Genomic DNA, 14651 nt, shown 5'->3' with positions numbered 1-14651 from the left:
GCGGATACCTTTTTAAAACATGCCTGGGAATCCTCAGCAGGAGGTCTAAAGCTGGCCATTGCAGGAACATGTACCGCTCGTTCCCTTATGGTATGGTTACAACAGTTGGAAGATCAGCTGAAAAATAAAAAGACCTCAAGGGAAAAAATTCTAGCCAGCCTCCCCATGTTACATGGTGCAGCTGCCTTCCTAGCAGATACCTCTGCTGACTCAGTAAAACTGGCAGCCAGGTCAGCTGGATTATCAAACGCGGCTAGACGAGCTCTGTGGCTCAAGGGATGTCCTGGGGACTTACAATCAAAGTCTAGACTGTATTCTATCCCCTGTGACGGCCAATTTCTCTTTGGCAAAAAATTGGACGATGTCCTTGAGAAAGCAAGTGACAGGAAAGGAAGGTTCCCTGGGTTTACGGCGGATGCCAGAAAGACCTATTTTCGGAGGGGGAAATTTAGTAGAGGTCGCCCCCCGGGAGTAAAAAGAAAGTGGGATTTTAAGAACAAAAAAGAGTCCGGATATATGTTCGGGGGTACCTCCGCTGCCTCCAAAAAGCCTCCACAATGACGCCAGGCCACAAGTTGGGGGAAGACTTTCTCCTTTTTTTTCATGCCTGGGAAAAGATTTCCTCCAGTCCCTGGGTCCTCAACATAGTGAGAGATGGACTAAGGATTCAATTCCTTCAGCAACCATACCGTTTGTGATAACTCCGGTAAGAAAATCCCCCCTAGAATCAGAGATCTTGAACCTGTTGAACAAGCAAGTGCTATGCGAGGTTCCGGTCAGTCAAAAAGGAAGGGAATTTTATTCCCCTCTCTTTTTAATAAAAAAAATGGACGGTTCATTCAGAACTATTATAAATCTAAAGGGCCTCAACCGGTTTGTAAACAACCATACGTTCAAAATGGAGTCAATAAACTCAACAATAAAGCTTCTTTTTCACAATTGCTTTATGGCAGTGATAGATCTCAAAGACGCGTACTATCACGTCCCAATTCACCCAGGTCATCAAAAGTATCTAAGGCTATGTGCCCACGATGCAGAAATGAAGCAGAAAATTTCAGCAGCATTTCTGCATCTCCCTGGCAGAAAAAACGCATGCAGATTGTGCATGCGTTTTTCCTGCAGAATACATGTGGATCCACATGCGGATTCACATGCGTTTCCGCATGCAGATTGACAAGCGCTTTCCAGGTGATAGCATCACTTGGAAAGTGCTTGACAACTAGGTCACACTGTATAAATCCATGCAAACAGCATGGATTTATACAGTGTGAACCGTAAAAATTAAAACAAATAAAGCTATACTCACCCCCGAGGCCCCGGCGTGCGCTGCAGCGCTGCTTCCTGGCTGGTTCCCGGCTGCCGGCATATCGCGAGACAGAGCGGTGAAGGGCCTGCGGTCACATGACTGTGACGTCACCGCAGGTCTTCAAGCGATGCCGGCATTCAGAGAGAAGCCTTCGGAAAGGTGAGTATAAACTTTTATTTGTTATTTTATTCTTTTTTTACAGGTACAATGGTACCCAGGTCTGGATGAGAGTCTTCTCTCCTCCAGAACTGGGTACCATCCGCACATAGAGACGCATAGAAGCCGCTTGTACAAATGTACAGTCGCGGTTTCTATGCGTCTCAATGCAAGTCAATGGCGGGAGTTCCGCTGCGCTTCCGCAAAATTAAATGACATGCTGCGGATTTTTGTACGCAGCATAACCGCTGTGGAAAAATCCGCAGCATGTGCATAGAACATGCGGAATCCCCTTGGGGACCATGGGGTGCGGATTACCTAGCGTTTCACAAGCGTTTATGCTGCGGAAATTCCGCAGCATAAACGCTTGAAAAATGCTACGTGGGCACCCAGCCTAAGGGTTGCTCTTTACATTCAAGGAAGTCTCAGACACTTCCAGTTCCAAGCTCTTCCCTTCGGGTTGTCGAATGCTCCAAGGGTATTCACCAAGCTGATAGCCAAGGTAACAGCCTTTCTCCGCATTCAGAATACAGTTATAATACCATATCTGGACGACTTCCTTATAGTGGGGAATTCAGAGAGCCACTGTATTTCACCACTGAATCAAGTCATGGCTGTCTTGCAGAATTTAGGCTGGATGATCAATGCCCAAAAATCAAGGCTAGAGCCCGCAAGGATCCTGGCCTTTCTGAGGTTTACCCTAAACTCAGAGAGTCAGACTTGTCTTCTACCCGACAGCAAAATAGACAGAGTCACAAATTTGGTGCCAGCAGCCATACACACCCCAGACATGTCCTTAAGGAAGGCTGTGTCCCTGCGTGGGCCCAATTTCACACAAGAAACCTTCAGTGGGAAATCTTGTCAGCACAAAGATTGTTAAAAGGGTATTTAGAAGGAAAGGTACATCTCTCCTTGCGAACCAGGGACGCCCTCTTGTGGTGGACAGGCAGGTCAAATTTATCTGGGGGGGGGGGGTCCAGTGGGACACACCAGTACAGGACATCATCACGACCAATGCAAGCAACTCAGGGTGGGGCGCACACCTAGAAAATCACATGATTCGAGGCCCTTGGTCATTCCTAGAGGAAAAGGGGTCATCAAATCTAAAAGAGCTATGGGCGGTGAGAAACGCTTTAGAAGGCTTCCTCCCTTTACTCCAGGGTCGCCATGTTCGGGTTATGTCGGACAACAGAACCACTGTGGCCTACATAAACCACCAGGGGGGAACAAGATCTTATTCTTTTCTGGAAGCAGTAGGCAGGCTTTTTCAAATAGCAGAGAAAAATCTTTTATCTCTCACAGCGCTACACATACGAGGCATAGACAACGCAAAAGCAGACTTCCTAAGCCGCAACAAGTTGAGACAAGGGGAATGGGCCCTGAATCCCAGAGTATTCCATCAGATAGTACAGCTGTGGGGTCTACCAGAGATAGATTTGTTCGCCGACAAAAACAACCGGAAAGTGGAGAAATTCTGCTCACTAGACCCAAGGGGAAACCCTTTGGCAATAGATGCTCTCCAGATTCCTTGGAGCTTCAAGTTGGCCTATGCATTCCCGCCAATAGCTGTGATACCTCTGGTGGTGAGGAAGATCAGGAAGGATCAAGCGAGAGTAATTCTCATAGCCCCCTTCTGGCCAAAGAGACCATGGTTCTCCCTTTTGAGGAGGATGTCACAATCAGACCCATGGATCCTACCAGAGACCCCAGACCTTCTAGCTCAGGGACCAATATTCCATTCTCAAGTGAAGGCAATATTGACGGGCAAAGGGTTTTCATCAGGTTTAGTGTCTACTCTATTAAAAAGTAGAAAGCCCATAACCACCAAAATCTATGTTAGAACATGGAGAAAATTTTTACATTTTCTTGGAAAGCCATTAAGCCAAAAACCTCCAATTAAATCCATCCTGGAGTTCTTACAGAAGGGGTTTGAGTTAGGTCTAGCTACCAGTACACTTAAGGTCCAGGTTTCTGCCTTGGGTGCGCTATATAACCATAACCTTGCAGCCAATAAATGGATTACAAGGTTCATTAAATCCTGCGGTAGATCTAGGCCAATCTCAATACCCAAAGTTCCTCCATGGAACCTAAATTTAGTACTTGACGCACTAACTATGGAACCCTTTGAACCAGTTCAGGAATTGTCCGCAAAATACATAACTCTCAAAACAATTATTTTGGTAGCCTTAACATCGGCCCATAGAGTAAGTGATTTACAGGCTCTATCCATAAATCCTCCATATACGCAAATATTTGAGGATAGAATAGTATTGAGGCCTGATCCAGCCTACCTTCCTAAGGTTGCGCTCAAGTTTCATAGATCTCAGGAAATTGTTCTGCCCTCCTTTTGTAACAGCCCAAAGAACCCAGGGGAGCAAAAGTTTCATAACCTTGATGTTAGAAGGGCTCTATTACAATACATAAAGGTAACTAGCCAGTGGAGGCGTAGCCAATCCCTGTTCGTAGACTTCCAGGGGAGTAGGAAGGGGTATGGGGTGACGAAATCAACTATAGCCAGATGGATTAGGGAGGCCATTTGCTTAGCCTACTCAACAAGTAGCACCCCGATCCCGGACGGCATCAAAGCTCACTCCACCAGGGCCGTGGCTACTTCCTGGGCAGAGAAGGCAGAAGTATCGATAGATCAAATCTGTAAGGCCGCTACATGGTCATCACCATCTACCTTTTTCAAACACTACCGTTTGGATCTATCCTGCCTATCTGACTTAACCTTTGGTAGAAGGGTGCTACAAGCGGTGGTCCCTTCCTAAGGTGTTTCTTTCTACAAACACCAAGGTTACTTACCGGTAGCCGGTTTTTCCAGAACCCATGACAGCACCCTTATATTCCCCCCCCTTCTCTCTCACCATATGGGTGTGCACATGTGTTGGGTGTTATTTGATGTGGTGTTGGATTTGTGTTTAACTCTTTTTTTATGGAGGTCCTCTCAATGCTCTGTAACCAACTGAAGCGGGGGAGAGGCTCCGCCCTTTTATTTCAGATGGTTTCCTGTCCTTGAAGGCCGGATCCTCTCTCTCAGGTGTGCTGTCATGGGTTCTGGAAAAACCGGCTACCGGTAAGTAACCTTGGTGTTTTACATAAAGTAATCTCCTTTGTAAAATAAGAATAACAGATACTCACCTCCCACGGTCTTGCGTGACAGTCTGCAGGGCTCACATGACATAATAATCAGTGTCCACTATAGGGCTCCTGCGTGCTCACTTCCTTTGGACAAACCTCAGACAAGCGGAAAAAGTGAGAGCGCAGCAGCCCAATAGCGGCTGCTGATTGGCTCCAGGGCTCACATGGGTTGACAATGTAACGCTAGCCACAGGAGACCCAGCACTGACATCGCTAGGACGGCGCTGTTGTAGGAGGTGAGTATCTGTTGTTGTTATTTTACAAGAGGGACGCCTTCATTTAAAAAAGGGGTTGGCCTGTAATTGACTTCCATCTCCCATAGAAGTCAATTGGTCAGTATCTTGGCAAAGGGGCATTCTCTATGTCTAGAAGAAAAAAGGCTTCATCGTAATCACAGATGGCGATTCTTTCCTGTAAGAGCAGGGAGACTATGGAACTCTCTGCCACATGATGTAATGAGGGATTCACCACAAAAGTACAAGGAGGGCCTGGATGTCTTTCTTGAAAAATGTAATGTTACAGGTTATGGGCACTGGATTCTGTGGTAAGACAATCCATGGAACTAGTCTGATTGCTGTGTGGAGACAGGAAGGAATTTTTCCCCTAGTATGGGGCAATTTTGCACCTGCCCCATGGGGTTTTTCCCTTCCTCTGGATCAACCGGTTTGGTTACAGGCTGAACTCGATCGACTTATGTCTACTTTCAACCTTAAAACTATGAAACTGTATTTGGTTTATAGGCTTTTTTAATGCATTGAGTATAGTGGTCATTATGGAGATCAAGGTTTTTAATGACAAAGTTTTAAAATGTTTTATTTGTACATTATGATACAGAATATTTATAACATAACTTTTTGTGTTTTATTTTCTTTTGGTCTAGTATCTTCACAAGCTTTTCAAGAGAGATCATCATAAAGGTCAAAAATACCATGAAAAACAAATCAGCTTGTATGCCGAATACGATCGCCCAAATCTTCTGCCTTTCCTTCGAGACAGCACTCATTGTCCATTAGAAAAGGTAAGCATGACTATCCTGTAGGTGGCAGAATGTAATCTGCTCAGGCTAGTCATACTTGTGCTAGAGTTCACAGGTTTTGAGCATAGATTTCTCTTTGAGAATGGTCTTAATACTATTTCTAAATGTAAACATTCAGACCTGACCGTCACAGTATACCAATCTTTCCATTTTCAGATGTACTAGGCCCTTAGTACAGATAATAGTGTTTTTTTCAGGTCTAAATTTCTGTGCCTGATGATTTCAATAATATATCTGTATAGAGCGGCTCTATGTTCCTGTCTTGCTAAAATATGGCATGTAGTCGCCCTTAAGGGAGCTACAGTGGTGGCCAAAAGTATTGGCACCCCTGAAATTCTGACAGATTGCAATCATTTTCAGGAAGAAACTGAGTATTATCACAAATTCTTTGGTATTATTATCTTCATTTAATTTGCCTTCAATGAAAAAACACAAAGAATTGTCCTAAAGCCAAATTGGATATAATTCCACACCAGACCTAAAAAAGGGGGTGGACAAAAGTATTGGCACTGTTTGAAAAATCATGTGATGCTTCTCTAATTCGTGTAATTAACAGCACCTGTAACTTACCTGTGGCACCTAACAGGTGTTGGCAATAACTAAATCACACTTGCAGCCAGTTAACATGGATTAAAGTTGACTCAACCTCTGTCCTGTGTCCTTGTGTGTACCACATTGAGCATGGAGAAAAGAAAGAAGACCAAAGAACTGTCTGAGGACTTGAGAAACCAAATTGTGAGGAAGCATGAGCAATCTCAAGGTTACAAGTCCATCTCCAAAGACCTGAATGTTCCTGTGTCTTCCGTGTGCAGTGTCATCAAGAAGTTTAAAGCCCATGACAATGTGGCTAACCTCCCTAGATGTGGACGGAAAATAAAAATTGGCGAGAGATTTCAACGCAAGATTGTGCGGATGGTGGATAAAGAACCTCGACTAACATCCAAACAAGTTCAAGCTGCCCTGCAGTCCGAGGGTACAACAGTGTCAAACCGTACTATCCGTCGGCGTCTGAATGAAAAGGGACTGTATGGTAGGATACCCAGGAAGACCCCACTTCTTACCCCGAGACATAAAAAAGCCAGGCTGGAGTTTGCCAAAACTTACCTGAGAAAGCCTAAAACGTTTTGGAAGAATGTTCTCTGGTCAGATGAGACAAAAGTAGAGCTTTTTGGGAAAAAGCATCAACATAGAGTGTACAGGAAAAAAAAGGCATTCAAAGAAAAGAACATGGTCCCTACAGTCAAACATGGTGGAGGTTCCCTGATGTTTTGGGGTTGCTTTGCTGCCTCTGGCACTGGACTGCTTGAACGTGTGCATGGCATTATGAAGTCTGAAGACTACCAACAAATTTTGCAGCATAATGTAGGGCCCAGTGTGAGAAAGCTGGGTTTTCCTCAGAGGTCATGGGTCTTCCAGCAGGACAATGACCCCAAACTCACTTACAAAAGCACTATAAAATGGTTTGAGAGAAAGCACTGGAGACTTCTAAGGTGGCCAGCAATGAGTCCAGACCTGAATCCCATAGAACACCTGTGGAGAGATCTCAAAATGGCAGTTTGGAGAAGGCACCCTGTTCGCAGTTATTTTGGCTAAAGGTTGTGCAACCAAGTATTAGGCTGAGGGTGCCAATACTTTTGTCTGGCCCATTTTTGGAGTTTTGTGTGAAATGATCAATGATTTGATTTTTGCTTCATTCTCTTTTGTGTTTTTTCCTTGCAAGCAAATTAAATGAAGATAATAAGACCAAAGAATTTGTGATTGCAATCATTTTCAGGAAGAAACTGAGTATTATCTGACAGAATTGCAGGGGTGCCAATACTTTTGGCCAGCACTGTAACTGCGTATTTTGTACAGATAGTGATGGACTCAGTGGGGCCCAGTCCATATATTGCTCACTATATAAAACCTGTTTTTACACGTTTTTGTTCTTAGGTGCCCAAAATCTAGGACTATGTTGCTTTCTGGCTGCTAACATTTTGATGTCTGGATTAGTCTTTTATCTATGTAAAAGAACCCAGTTCTTCATAACTGCAGTATATTATGTATAGAAAGCTTTTTTGTTGGTTTCTAAAATTTTAACATAAAAAGGTTTTTCCCACATTGGCTATTGTTCACTCACAAGATAGGTGGTAAATCTCTGCTGACAGGAGGCCCCTTTAATGACTATAAGGGTGAATGTACGAAAAATCAGTCGGTTTCTTCCAGAAAAAGTGTGATGATTTTTTTCTCACTTGTCATTTGTTTGCAGTTTGGATGCAGTCCTTTGGTTTTTTTTACACACCGATAGACTTAAATGGGTGAGTCTCATCCTATTTACGGGAGAAACTAATAATACAAGCTGCAATATTTTTTTATACACCGGTTCGGTCAGTGAAAAAAAATCACTCATCTGCACCGCCCCATTGAATAACATTGGTCCGAGTGCAATCAGTTTTTTATGTTTCACAGACAGAGCTCGGACTGAAAAGACGGTCGTGTGAATGAGCCCTAAGGATAAGTTAATGCGAGTAAATAGTCTTTGTTTCATCCTGAAGATTCGGACGATTTTTTTTCTCATTTGTCATTCGTCTGCAATCAGTTTTATACAGCAGCAGTTATTAAAAATAGACAAGACTAAATGCAGTTATGTTAAATACAAATACAATAAATACAATATGTTAAAGAATTGCAATGTATTCGGAAAGAAAATCAAACGCTTTATGGTGGCTCCACATGGAATCAGATTTTTTGAGGACGCCCATTGACTTTAATGGTTGAGTCTCATCTGACACTTGGAAGAAACTAATACATGCTGCGATTTTCTTCATGCGCAGGTTCAGTCCATGAATAAAATCACTCATCTGCCCTGCCTGATGGAATTACATTGGTCTGAGTGCAGTCTATGAGCTGTTACATTTTTCACGGACAGCACTGGGACCAAAAGTACTGTCGTGTGAAATTTGGTTAACATGAGTTCTGTTCTTTTTTACTGCACGGCCGCATTGAGGAGGATTCGTAATGGAGCCCTTGTCGAAGGACTGACATATACTGCACTACAATAGGACCCCCAGTAATCCAATAAACTCCCACAATGTGGATTTAATAACCAAGAGAGATTATAATGTTTATTCACTCCTTTTCATATCTTCATAATTAACTTTCCTGTTTACCGGGGCTAAATGTACACGTACACGAAGGAACTGACTTCATTGTCTGGTTAGGTTTAACCCTAGGCTTTAATGTTTGAACTAAATAGACATGAAGGAAGTGACTTTAATGTTTGGTGTCCCATCACCTCAGGTGCCACCTTCTAGCCATGGCTTCTGGAAAATTAAAAAGTACCAATTAAAAATTTTACATTCCTACTCATAAAAGTTTTTTTTTTTATTTTTCTCTTTTTTTTACACATTTTAAAGAAATAGTATTTTCAATGAACTTTGCAGTAAAGTTAAATGATCAAAGAAGTATACAGTGAATAAATAAGGTAACCTAATTGAAAAGGATCTTATATTTTAGATTCTTCAATGGAGTCCCTTTGTCTTGATCCAAGCTTGGCACACTCTTGGCATTCTCCCAACCGATTGTTGCCATTGGATGTTTGTTCCAATGCTCTTCCACAGAGTTCTCCTGTAAGCTGAGCACTTGTAGGCTGCTTTTCTTTGACTGTCCAATTCATTTTCCATTGGGTTGAGGTTAGGGACTGTAGAGGCCACATCATCTAATGCTCAGTTTACCATACTACTTCACCCTTTTTTTATCAGGTAGCCCCTACATATCCTGGAGGTGTGTTTAGGTTGTTGTCCTGTTGAAAAATAAATTCTGTACATAGAAGGACATAATGCTACAGGATAAAAATGAGTCAACAGTGGCACCAGCCAAGCACCCCAATATGCCTCATGGTGGGACTACACGATAACTTATTGTTTCTGAGGACGATGGCTCTAATTAATTGTTCAGTTCAGTAAAGGTAACTCTTGTGCTGCCTTTCCGGGGCAATCCTCATTAGAACCTGTGTCGTCATAGCCTTAATGGACTTTGCCCCTTCACATAAAAAAAGTTTTAAAGTTCTGTCAAATGTCTTCTAAATAAGTACTGACAAAATGAATTTACCTATGTGACTGGCACAAACAGTTGTCTATCCTGCAGGAATGCTGCCATTGTCTCTAGCGGTCACTAACTGAAGTTCATATAGGTTTGTCTGCATTTGTGTTGACGCTTAAGTGTTTGGATCAGTGATATTTAAAAGACGCGCACCCCAGAAAGCAAGTTAAAGTCTTTCATTGCAATGATCTTCTCTTCTTGTTTAGGAATTCGAAGCCCTATAAGACACTTGATAAATAAGTCTAGTTTGGCAAAAAGAGTATCTGACTACTCCGTATTTTCTATTTTAGGAGGCAATTGTCTGAGCTATTTTTAAGCTTACGTCCATGATGCATAATATCTGCTACTCCTTAGCTTATATTGAATTAGACTTTTTTATTACATGGTTATGATTCTTATTATTAGGTTTATTTAGTTCTGATTATTGTAAATTTTTTTTGTATGTTTGAGCTTGTTATATTTGACAGAAGTGTAATCGCATCTTCCAGGCAGCTCTGAGCTAAAGAAATAAAGCAACTGTTGTATTTGATCTTGAAACTTAACACAGTATAAATGAAAGTCCTTGGCTGCATAGTATCTGTAGCTTTTTCTCTGATTAAGTGCATAAAACAAATTACAAAATTGGTTACTTGGAAAGAAGCCTAAAAGCCTTTTGGAAATTGAAATTGAAGTAGTTGTCGTAACCAATCAGTGTCATTTCAGATAAGTATATTAAACCATTTTCATTGTTCAGCATATTTAGAGTTCAAGATAGCGATGTCAATGTTTCTATGAGTGCGCTATCAGTATCGAATTGTTGTGTGTAACTTGTGTTTTCTTTTTCTCTTTTACCCTACTTCATATTTGTAAATGTATGTATTTTTTACATTACTGTACTAAGTGCTCTGGCTTTTCACTAAAGTGCTGTGGGCCTTGATCAATCGCATATCCCCTCGGGCTGCTCCCCCTACTCGCTTATACACCATTCTTACTACTCCCTAGGCTACTGTGTAGGCTCAGTCACACACATGTGGACATACCTAGTCTCATATGCCACTCATTCTGGACCATAACTGAATTCTCTTGTAAAGTTTGCCTTTCTAATATCAAAAATTAGAGTTGAATGCAATCCAGGCTTGGAGTTTTATATTTGATATACTGGAATATAAAAAAGAACCCTAATGTAACTTAATTTTAGGTTGTCTACTTGATTCTGACTATTTTCTTTTGCCTTCTCATATACAGGCCCTTGAGATCTGTCACCAAAGAAATTTTGTGGAAGAGACAGTATATTTGCTAAGTAAGTGATCTCGGTATTGTATTCCAACTTATAAATAAAATTCTGCTAACCCGAAATCGTCACTTTTAATTTTTGTTTTCAAGATAAAAAGAAATCTTATTTTTAAAAAATGTAAATATGTCATGACACAATCCCACGGTCTTCACTATTGGAGACAATCCTAACTGGAGAAAAAATGGAATCCTGGTGGCTGATCAAATTTAGCAAACTTTATTTCATGTCTTTAAAAAGCTGGATATCCATACAATAAAAAATAGTAACTGACGCGTTTGTGGCCAAAGTCATAGAATGTAAATAATAAGCTTCCGGAGGTACTATTTAACCAAATCATCATCCACTGGCACTGAGACATAAATTACCATATAATAATTACTTTATATACAACAGGTGGAAAAAAGAGAACACATTCAATACTCATTGTTTCAGAGCGTTAGTACTTTAACAATATTGAGTACGATATGAGCAACTAAACTACCATACACACGGTGAGGCGTTCTTCCACTTTTTTCTTATAGACCTTGTGCTTTCTGTTATCCAGATGTATTTCTGAGCCACCACTCACTTCTCTTTTCCCCTTCTTAATGCAACCGTCAATTATGTACCTAAGGTGCTGGCCCTTGTTTCTGGTTGTAATTCAGTAATTGTACTCCGTATATTTGGGTGTGTGGCCGCCCCCTTTGGCTCTGCACCTTATCTACTCCACTTTCCTAGGCAGGTGTTATACATAGTCAGGCACAGGTCCTGCTCTGTCCCCATTTATTTTGATGTAATACAAAAAAATGTAATACAAAAAAACAGTGAGGCGCACCCTGAGAAGTACCCGGTGGTCTAGTGGGGAAATGTGTTGTGAGGTGGGGCATTATCCGCTCACCTGGTGGGGTTGTGCACCCTTGCACAACACCGGCAACGGCACGATATCAAGGGGCTTCGGGCTGCTGCAGGACCGCTGCCCCGTCCTCCTTCCCGGTAAGGTCACGTGGTACGGAGTCCCGGTCACCTGACGTCTGCGTCACCGGATAAATGTCATTTAACGTCCTGGAAGGCCTTCCAAACAGCTCCAAGCAACTCTAGCCACAATCCCAAAGTTGAGAAAGGCAAATTTTGAAACAAACAATTAAACAATTTGTGGTCAGGAACGGAGCCCTAGGTAGCAAGGAGACTCTCAGAGAGGAGATGTTATACAGACCTGTTTATTGCACAATCACTACGCATTTCGACAACCCCACCTGAGGAACACAGCAGGCCACTGTCGAAACACGTAGTGATTGTGTAATAAACAGGTGTGCATAACATCTCCTCTCAGAGAGTCTCCTTACTACGTAGAGCTCCATTCCTGACCACAAATTGTTTGTTCCAGTTTATTTTCAGGCCTGTTGGCATATAGCGAGCTGAGTAGTAGAGATTGGGACCATCCTGATTGGGTACAGCTTGTCATGGTGCCATGGTTTTTCTGCTTTTTTGATAAAAAAAGAGTCAAGTTTAAGTTCCCTATGTTTTTTACATGTGTATTTACTTACTGCAGTGTTTGTATGCATTGTTTTATTCTAGGTTATATTTGTCTGTTAATAGCCTCAGTGTATATGTGTACGTACATAATACACTTATACTAATAGGTGTGATGCCACTTGTTTTTGGTTTTACTATTAGAGAGAATCCAAATGTTATGCTATTATAGACCTTGTGCCTTCTATTATCCCAATTTATTTCTGAGCCACCACTCACTTTTTTTCTTCCACTTTTTAATGCAACTGTCAAGTCAAAAAAGAAAAATGTAATTATTATAGAGACGTGTCTGAAATTTTGATTGGTGGGGATTTGAAAGCGGAGGCCCTCATCAGTTGCTATACAGAAGAAGCTGAAGTCCTCAGCCGAGCGCTGCTCTCCTCTGATACTGACAACAACTTCTCTTGAGCTCCTTTAGGGTTGGAGGAGGGCAGCGTTTGGCTGAACACTTCTACTCTACTCTACTATGGTATATGCACATGTCTTTACACAATCTCCCAAATTGTAGACTAAAAACCTGATTTTAAGCTGGAAATGTTAAAAGTAATGAAATACACGGAGGATCATACACCTTGAAGGTGACTCGATCTCCATACTCTACATATTTCCTAGAAGCAGACAGCCCGTTGCTTCTTGTTGCGGTGTTGACAGCCATGTACACCTTCATGTAACTTGTGACTAGCTGAATTTTTGTTAATGTGTTAAAAGGTAATTATTATTTTGAAAAAACATTGTATATGTTATAGGGACAGTATAGTGCTGCTGATAGGTGACGGGTCCGGGTCCAGAGACCCCCCACTGATCAGCCAAAATATCGCTCTGAGGTGGCGGCCGGTGCATGAGCTTGACGCACAGATCAGTGTATGGACTCAGCCGGAGGTTTATGCATTAAGCAACTACTCCCAAGGAGTGTGGTGTATGGAACTAGACAAAGTGCAAAAAAGCAAGAAAACACCATATATAAAAGCAGAGCGGTGCACATCCAAGTAATAAGACAAATATCCATATAAGTTAAAAACAGACGTGTATCCAAAGGACAAGAAATAGTTTATGTCCAAGTAAACCCACCTACAACTTATGAGGCAATACTCCAGCAATATGGGCCAATATAGGTAAGAGGCACAGCAAAAACTGTACAGTCACCCAGTAATGACAGCCCTGAACCTGCCTAACAAATCAAGACCAGGGGGTATGTCCAAAACAATTATGATACATATATGATGGCAATATGTGTTTTTCCAACTTTTAAGTAAAAAAAAAAATGATTGATATACCCTGGGTAACTAATAGTAAGATATATAATAGGCCAGAAATAGTGGACAAATCACAATAAATCAAAGTGCACAGTTGAATATGACATGTTACATACACGTGATACAATCGAGGTTCAAGTGGTTCTGGACCATGATTTGTCATTTTGTGTATGGACCTTTAGACTTAATATAGCTGTTCTGTGTGGTCTGTCTCAGGACCCGGACCACCACTAATCTGCAGCGCTATACAGCCACTATAGTGTATAAAATGTTTTTCCAAATGATAGTTACGCATTACTTCTTAAAATTTAGTCTCGATCTTACACACTGAAACAATTGCTCTTTACTCATATTGTCACAACTACTGAGGTCTAAATGGTTTAATAAAGCAAAATGTTGCTTTCTTTGTGTTCCACAGGTAGGATGGGTAATAGTCGAAGAGCCCTGCAGATGATTATGGAGGAACTTAAGGACGTAGACAAAGCCATTGAGTTTGCAAAGGAGCAGGACGATGCTGAACTGTGGGAGGACCTGATTCTGTACTCTATTGACAAACCACGTAAGAGCATAGTCAGATGAATATTGCTTTTTGTGACGTTGCTGTATAACAGTCAAGGACATTTCTCTTCCTGGCTATGGTCTTTGACAGAATATTGAAGACCTGATCTGGAGCACATCCAGCTTTCAGATGCCAATGTGAAGCATTGTCAGCAATCTGTCGTACTAAGGAAGGAATGCGGGCAGTTCAGGGTGGTCTGTGCCCCTTTCTGTTCATTTTCAAGCATCAGCTTCACTTCTGCTTGACAGTGATGAGCACATTTGCAATTTATAAATGCTGAAGTATCTGCAGACGCTACAGATATACTGTTGTAAATTGCTACAAAATCAGGATTCAGC

At 41.7% G+C, this 14651-nt stretch overlaps 1 protein-coding gene across 1 annotated transcript in view; it reads left to right on the top strand.

The window, feature by feature from the left end:
• The window catches only part of VPS41 (VPS41 subunit of HOPS complex), a 308457-nt gene that overhangs the window by 267611 nt on the left and 26195 nt on the right, over positions 1–14651 (top strand). Inside the window, exons 22-24 of the mRNA XM_073678260.1 lie at positions 5484–5621; positions 10944–10998; positions 14173–14313. Of these exons, the coding sequence (XP_073534361.1) occupies positions 5484–5621; positions 10944–10998; positions 14173–14313 (334 nt within the window). The remainder of the gene's footprint in view (positions 1–5483; positions 5622–10943; positions 10999–14172; positions 14314–14651) is intronic.

Source organism: Phyllobates terribilis, unplaced genomic scaffold, assembly GCF_046119375.1.
Source record: "Phyllobates terribilis strain yellow unplaced genomic scaffold, ASM4611937v1 Scaffold_4__5_contigs__length_816908805, whole genome shotgun sequence".
NCBI classification, from domain to species: Eukaryota; Metazoa; Chordata; class Amphibia; order Anura; family Dendrobatidae; genus Phyllobates; species Phyllobates terribilis.
The sequence above is the reverse complement of the archived record's forward strand: the minus strand, read 5'-3'. Positions and strand labels throughout refer to the sequence as shown.